Here is an 8,420-nt window from a genome sequence, read left to right as displayed (position 1 = left end):
TTAACATTAGTAATTAAACCTAAACAGATAATGGAAGTCCAAACTGTCTGCAAGCTTGTCCCAAACTGTTCGGTAATTTCTCTACTATGCGACAGCAAGTTGCTTGGTTACGACACAATCGTTAGCCTATTTTTACAAAAACGTATGCTACGGAGCCATAACGTGAGCTACAAGGTAATGGAGCCTTTTATTCATTGTTGTATTTCTTTGTAAATAAACAACTGACAAATAAACTTTAAACGCTTCAGATGTAAAGTTATTCACTGTCAAAGTGGCGCTAAAATGAATGGCAGTCAATGGGATGCTAACGGCGGGTGAGTGCTAGGTATCATCAAAATGGCGCCATCCAGGCTGGCTTACCCCCTTGGTTTCGTGTCATTGGGTACGTCCCATAGGACTTAAATTGCCTCCTCGCGTCTTAGTTGCTCCCACCGAGGAGGCCCGGGAGAGACGCAATGAAATCATCGAAGCAAATGTGTTGTAGAGGAATGAGACGTCCTTTCCTCTGAAACGTTACATGAATTTGTCAGCTGTGTGGGCGGAGTTAACAACTCCATCAGCTGCACGGGCAGGCTGCTCTCGTGTATCCTCGACTATATCTCCTCAGTGATCCCTCCTCGATGCTCGGCCCTCGGGACAGAAATAAGAGCTTTGAGACGGCCTTCCCTGAGGACCAAGGAGTCGAGGAGCCATAAAATAAGATGAGATTCAGCCATTGTAAACGTACCTTCTGTTCTGCCCGTTGGTTGGTCAGCATAAGCTCTTGTAAGATGACACTCTTATTTCGGATAGCTTTTAATGAGCAGTTGTCATTACATTTGATATATATAAACTGATTACAAAATGTTCTAATCCTACATAACATCTGGCCTCAACGTGGAGTGTTGTGGACTGAAATGTAGCTGTTGTGTTTTTAGGAGGGTCTCACAGCGTTGCACCTGGCAGCTGATGGAGGTCACTACGAGTGTGTCAAACTGCTGCTGGAGTCCGGCTGTAATGCCAATGCATTAACTAATGTATGCTTTCTTCACTCGGTGTCATATATCATTTGCAATAAACACTGAATATTACAGAAATGTTTATGAATCCTGATTTTAAATCCTTGTTTTCGTCTGTGTGCAGAAGAATAGGACTGCTCTCCATTATGTAGCTCAGCATGGCTTTGACAGAGAGGCCAGCTTGCTGCTGGAGGCGGGAATCAACAGAGATGCTGTAGACAATGTAAGTCAACACCCACGTGTCTTATTCCTTGTTTTGTGTCATGTAGTAGATGTCGTTTTTTTTAAAGAGCATCGCCACACTAAATCTTTTCAACACATTTCCACACTGGCTTTCTCTTTTTGGGTTGAGAAGTGCAAGTGTCTTACTACATCTGTAATGTAGTAAATGGTAAGTTGCTGCATTTATATCAATGTTACTCAAACTATTTCAAACAAAGGAGCACCTACCCCCCCCCCAAAAAAACACCTAACTGCCAAAATATCCCCCAAAACAGCACTGCATTACATTACACAGTATATTACAAATTGCTGACTCACTCACTCGTTGTCCTCTGAATGAGGAAAAATGGTGCTGCTTATGCTGAAACATAAAAAAGCCCATTAAAATATTATAATTGAATTATAATTAATATTACTTTACAGTATATTTTACCAAATCTATACGGCAGACCACTATTTCATCCAAAGCGCTTTTCAATTTGCCTCTTAGTCACCCATGTACGCAGTGAGCTGCCATGCAATGTTCTGGCCTGACCAGCGGGAGCAATCGTCTTGCCCATGGGCACTGTGCCATGTAGCTGTGAGGAGCTGGGGATGGAACGGCCAACCCTAGAGCAGCACAGCAGAACATCACAAAACGCTTCACTGCACAGCGTGGGGACAGAGCACAAAGCAACCACCATTTACTTCCCTCCAGTGGCAGTATTATTATGACGACAACATGCAAATCATACAACCCAGACTAAAATCAAGAAAAGATGACAGTAACTAGAATATTTAAGACCATTTGACAAAATTGTAACAGAATAGACAATAAACCATAAACCAAATAAACATATGTATAAATGACAACATCATAAGCTCATCACACGTCTCTCCCCAGCACAAAGCATCCTAGGAGCCTACCAGAAACCCCAGGTACTTTCCCCATTTTCTAGTGTAGATATCCAGCCGGCAAACCGTTTACATGACATCTTTTCAAACGCCGCCACCCTAGCCATCTCACGAGCCCCCTCCTGGATAGACGGCACCCCTTCATTCTTCCATCCTCTTAAAAGAATCTGTCAGGCTATCATTAAACTAGCCTGGGCCCGGCTTCTTATGTGCTTATCCATCTGGCTTAGGATAGACCCGTCTCCTAGAATAAATCATCTTGGGCTGAATGGAACCTGGGTCCTGAGTCATGTTTTATTATGTCATGTCCTCATCGTCGTGTTCCCTGTACTCTGTCACTTCTTGGATCGTTTTTTACACTTTTTGCCATTTTGGATTGATCTTTTGTTCATGTGTTCTCTAGTTAGATGTCTTGTTCTACAGCCACGTAGGACTAGATTTGTTGGTTTAATAAATTTTACACCTGAACCTGCTCTTCCTGGTGTCTTGCATTTTGGGTCCAGTACTCTTGTTCCCGCCTCAGCACTAGGCCAGCCTGACAGTATCTTTAATTCCTGCACAACTACATTAAAGAATAATTAGCATAATCTTTGAAACTACATAGCCCAGATAAATGTCAGAGGAAAACATGTTAATAGGCAAAACATTTTGCTATGTATGATTTGCCATTCCACCAAAAAAGGAATGTTCTTATTAAAGACTTCTTTCTTTGTGTTTGAAACAGCAACACAACACAGCGCTGCACTTAGCAGTGTTCAACAACCACCCTGAGGTTTTACGGCTGCTTATAGACGCTGACTGTGACCTGGACATGCCTGACAGTGTGAGTACAGACCTCCACAGCTGTACTTGTACACATAAGGGCTGCACGATCTCAGCCAAATGTGCAATAACATTGTTGAATATCGCGATATGGCTTGCGATACTATTAACAAATATTAAAGTGCACTCAGTTTTGCATTTCTGCTGCTTTCAGTATTCTGCTGAATTACAAATTGCTTGTTGCATTGGAAACAAATGAAAGGAAATCATTTCCAACATTCCTTTATAATTCAACATTGAATTCAACTTAAAATAATTGACAGCAACATTTCCAGGGTCAAAATATTAGGCCTTAAAAAGTCTTAAATTCGCTGACATTTTAATTTGAAACGTCTAAATTTTCCTACATCCATGCAACACTACCTCTGCTCATTGAAATGTTTTTTTCTTATGCTGCATTCCAGGCAGCATATAACCTGTGTTTTCACAACCTTCTACCCGTGAAAGTGTCCTGGAACGGCAGTCAAACCCGTAACTTACTACCCGTGAACTTGTACCGGTTACAGTTTTCACATGTACAGACGCCGGTGATTAACAGCTAGAAATAGAAATAAATCGATATAAATAGGCAACGTCAAGTAATTCCGCACATTAGAATCAAAACAATACACATACGGTTGTGTACTACTACAGGTTATGTTTATTAAATTGAAGCCCAAAATATGTCGCCGACTAGAAATCTCTAGTATCAGCTAGCGCTAGCTAACGTCAGCATTAGTTAGCCGCTGGCTAACGCTAGCTAGACAGGTTTGTTGTTACTTTGCCTGGAACGCTGCCAAATTGTTAGTCGTGACTTGAAGTCGTAACTCACGGGCTAAAAACTGTGTCTGGAACGCAGCATTATTCCATGGTGTTGTAGGAGTAGTTCTTTCTTTCACTTGTCCAAATACAATTTGCTGTGTAAGTACAGATTAGTGTTTCTTCGGGTCACTATTATTAAATTTGAATACAATTATTTACTTTGAAAGCCTCTGCATTTTGTTGTACTTTTATGTTGTAACTAAGATAGGTCTTAAATTTCATTCATAGGTCTAAAAAGGTCTTAAAAAGTCTTAAATTTGACTTGGTTAAACCTGCAGAAACCCTGAGTGCAGTACTTTCTACTGATGTGCTCTGATATTTGGAGTGTCTTTCGCGATATGTCGCAGCCTTTTGCAATGTGTATATCACAATGACAAAAAGAAGAAAAGAAAAAATAGTATATGTATATATATATATATATATACATATATACATATACTGTATATATGAAAGTTGAAGTGCTCACCCAAGAAACATAAAAGCAGCTGGCTCTGCAGAACCTTTGTGTGCCCACGTTGATTTTAATAAACATAAGAATGCACAATGACATGGGGATGGTTCCCAGAAGAAATGAGACAAGATCCCATGTGTGCTATGTGGTTGCCAGAGACAACAGACTGCGTTGCACCTGGCAGCAGAGCACGGCTGGCAGGACATGGCTGAGATGATGCTGATCTCTGGAGTTAACCTCAATCTAACCGACAAGGTAGCACACACAGCACACACCTTCACAAAATACTTAGTATGTGTTGATTTTCCAACACGTACTAAGTATTTTGTCGCCTAAACTATAGTTCTGTTTCACAACGTTAAATACGTGTTTAAAACAGCGGCCCTTACATTCAACAGAGCGGTCACATGATTCAAATGCCACTGCTGTCACCTGTTACAGTCACATGTTAAAACAGCCAGTGTGCAGCAGTAAGTACAATGGTCATATATGTCGTTTTCAGGATGAATAAGGGTTTGGATGAATATACATTTTGATAAATTGATTGTATGTGTTACAGCTGTTTTGTGTCTCATCTTTTTTTTCGGTTCTAATTTTGATGTTTAGGTCACACTTACCTGTATGATGCTGCATCTGTGTCATCTAACTGAGTAATGTACTTCCTATCCACTGTGTTTTCCTGACTATGTGATATATGATGTACACAGCAGGGGAAACGGTGTCTGGAGGTGGCCGCCAGAGGAAATCATGTCATCCTGGTCGACATGATCATCAAAGCTGACCGCTTTTATAAATGGGAGAAGGTGAGTTTATCCTCATGGCATCAGGAACCACTGTATTAAATTGAATAACACATTCAACATTCTCTTCTAATCTAATATGGGGCACTGCTCTAAGGTGTTAATAATTAACTCTATGAGGTTTGTTACCTACACATACTGTACTGTTAGCTGTAGATTAGGATGGATGTGTGACATTAAAGTTTGTTGGCATCAGGGGGATCTGGTAGGTGGAGGGCCGCTAAGATCCTGGGGAAATTACCAGGTTTTTTGTGGTGAAATTAACTTTAAAGTTTCTTACTACTTTAAAGTAGTCCACAGCACTTAAGAAAACTCATATTCAAAGCTGGTTCACCTGGTTCTCTCTCGTTATTCCTCCAAAACAGTGGTGAAAAACAGCAGGAGCATATGGTAGGAGTCGTGTTTTCATTCAAACTAAATTATGACTGGTGTGTTAACTGCATGCTAAATTAATCAGAGCACACAAGGCCTAATTGCCTCCGGAGTTACCATATAACCTGCTGCTGACAAGCATTTAAAAGGCAAATTGTTTAACAGCGTCTCACACAGTCACTCCACATAAAACACACCGGGGGTATATTCACTTCCAGCAAACCTCACGGAGAACAATGAGGGCCAAACAGCATCAACACTCCATTTGTACTAAATATTCTTCTCTTTTAACTGATTTTTTCTGTGTAACTCAGCTAAAAACATGGGATCAGCAGCACGTTACCATGTCGATTAGACAACGTGATCTTCCCCTGTTCAACTGAATTGACCAGTTTAGGTTGTATGCGTCTGTCAATTCAATTCAATTCTATTTATAGTATCAACTCATAACAGAAGTGATCTCAAGACACTTTACAGAGAGTAGGTCTTGACCACAATCTATAATTTACAAAGCCCCAACAATTCTAGTATTTCCCCCAAGAGCAAGCAACTAGTCCGACAGTGGTGAGGAAAGAACTCCCTGTCCTGCTATTTTACTGACATTTGAACTAACCACCGACAGTTGCCTTGTTCATGGACTCACGGCGGTGCGATGCTGAGAGGGAATAGAGGAAACACTCAAATGGAGATTTGGTGTTATTTGAAACAAACGGGAAACACAGATGTATGAAACTGCCAGTTAGATTAATTTACTTATTAATTAAAGGTGCCTGAAAGCAACTTTAACCCTGGGCATTGTTAAATCTATGTGTCCAGCCATAGGATTCTTACGTAACCTTCACTGCTGTGTACCAGGGTTGGTGTGGGTGTGCTACTGACAGGTTATGTTACATACCTTTGATTTTGTTTGCATCAAGTAGCAGTACCCCTACTAGGGATGAGCGAGTACAGCATTATCTGTATCTGTATCTGTATCTGTTTACCTCATGAATTATCTGTATCCGTATCCGTACTTGGACTGGGCGGGGCCTAACCCGGAAGTGGTCAGATTTAACCCGGAAGTGGGTCGGGTTGTCTTGAAATGGGCTAGGCTTTAACCAGTATGTTATTTTAAGCATGCAATTGATATGGGTTGATCAGAAATTGTTATATTTATTGCTGATTAGAAAAACTATTTACATGACAGCATCGAGCTTCAGATCAATGGTGTTGTCATGGTAACAAACAGACTATATTCAGAGCGTTTTGCAACAATGAATACAACACATGCGGTTGCAATTATGAAGTAAAATGTAATGAACAAGAGTTTTCATACTCAGTATAACTTTCTTTTTTAACTTTTAATTTTTTTATGATCAGTGTGATTTCTTTTGTTTTTGGTTCTTTTTTATTTATTTTTATTTACACACACGTAGTGTGTGTGTGTGAGTAAGAGAGAGACACAGAGAGAGAGAGAGAGAGGGCGGGGCGGGGGGGGGGCAGCTGACAGTTAAAAAAAAAAATCTCCGATGGCAGAGACGCACAAGATCGCATTTGAACCGAGCAGCATGTCTGAAACCCACGTTCACCAGAAATCTACTGGTTACTATGTAAGGACTACAAACCCCACGTTCACCAGAAATCTACTGGTTACTAAGTCTGTAAGTACTGCAAACCGAAGTAAAAAACAAACCTGAAGCTGAAGAAACCCTAAACGGTAACGGAACAGATCCGCAGACCCGACTGCCTGCCCGACGGAGCGAGAGAGAGAGAGAGAGAGAGAGAGAGAGAGAGCATTTCTCCGTGTTCTGTGTGTGTGTAATAGAGCCGAGCGTGTTTGTAGGCGGGGGGGGGGCGCTATGATTATCACAAAACGCTGCACGGCCAGTTGAGCAGTTGTATTCAATCCGAGCACGGATATTGGCTCGTATTACTCGGATAATACTTGTACTCTGCAAAAATGCATTATCCGTACCGGATACTCGTTTCAGCCGGGTACTCGGATCATCCCTAACCCCTACCATCTTGAACATCTCCAAGATTATTCAGAGTGAGCTTTGCTGGTTGTAATAGTTATTTAATTTACTTCAGATGCATTGCACAGTACACCACATGTACATGTACACTTTGTTCATTACATTATATTACATTACTCATGATTCCCTCTGTTCAGGATCAGATGGGCAGTGAGCAGGACTCCTGGGTGGGAAAGCCTCTGAGCTTCAAGCAGGACCACCAGCCAGAGACGCAGCACCTCCGCTCGGTCCTGTGGAGCCTGGCCACCAAGCACCTGTGCCGCGGGGAGTGGAAGATCCTGGCTCAACACTGGGACTTCAGTGATGCACACATACGAGCTATAGAGCAGCAGTGGACAGGTGAGCTATGCTGTCTTCTTGAAATGGTTCATAACACAAATTAGGGCCTGCAGCTTGACTAGTCCAGAGGCCGCTGCCGGAGACGGGGGTGACGAATAAACAACAGAAAACCCTCCCGCTTCTCTGAAGTCACCCATGTAGCAACATTTTTCCCTCCACGTGAGTGAGTAATGGAAAACCAACAACGAAGGTAAAACGTGGACTTCCGTGCTTTGGTGCATACAGGTGTACCTCGTGAAATTAATGGTGCATTCAAATGAGTCTCGGAAACGCTGTTGCAAGGTAGAGCTAGTGGCTCTTATTGTGGCGTTGTCGTCCTTGTTGAAAAACAGAACGTTCAAACCAAAAATCAAATCGTGACGTTAAAATCAAAAGTTGAATCATTACATGTTATATAAATATTGATATGTATTATAATTCTGGATTGAACCTCTAGGTATGAAAAGCTTCAAAGAGCATGGCCACCGAATGCTTTTAATCTGGCTTCATGGAGTGGTAATGGCGGGGGAGAACCCGATCAAAAGCCTCTACGAGGGGCTGGTGGCAATCTCCCGGACAGACTTGGCAGGTGAGCCCGTCAAACTGCACTGGGGTTTGTCTCCTCGTATTACTGCTATACAGAGCGTTGTAATGAAGCTGCTGTATTCCTGAACTCCTGTGGTGTATACTGGTAACACATCTGTCTTCTCTGATGTCAATGGCTGGG

At 41.8% G+C, this 8,420-nt stretch overlaps 1 protein-coding gene across 1 annotated transcript in view; it reads left to right on the top strand.

The window, feature by feature from the left end:
* The window catches only part of ankdd1a (ankyrin repeat and death domain containing 1A), a 21,390-nt gene that overhangs the window by 9,147 nt on the left and 3,823 nt on the right, over window positions 1–8,420 (top strand). The window contains exons 8-14 of the mRNA XM_032518486.1: window positions 918–1,016; window positions 1,123–1,221; window positions 2,839–2,937; window positions 4,345–4,443; window positions 4,896–4,991; window positions 7,513–7,714; window positions 8,151–8,282. Coding sequence (XP_032374377.1) covers window positions 918–1,016; window positions 1,123–1,221; window positions 2,839–2,937; window positions 4,345–4,443; window positions 4,896–4,991; window positions 7,513–7,714; window positions 8,151–8,282 — 826 coding nt within the window. The remainder of the gene's footprint in view (window positions 1–917; window positions 1,017–1,122; window positions 1,222–2,838; window positions 2,938–4,344; window positions 4,444–4,895; window positions 4,992–7,512; window positions 7,715–8,150; window positions 8,283–8,420) is intronic.

This window comes from Etheostoma spectabile, chromosome 6, assembly GCF_008692095.1.
Source record: "Etheostoma spectabile isolate EspeVRDwgs_2016 chromosome 6, UIUC_Espe_1.0, whole genome shotgun sequence".
Classification (NCBI taxonomy): Eukaryota; Metazoa; Chordata; class Actinopteri; order Perciformes; family Percidae; genus Etheostoma; species Etheostoma spectabile.
The sequence above is the reverse complement of the archived record's forward strand: the minus strand, read 5'-3'. Positions and strand labels throughout refer to the sequence as shown.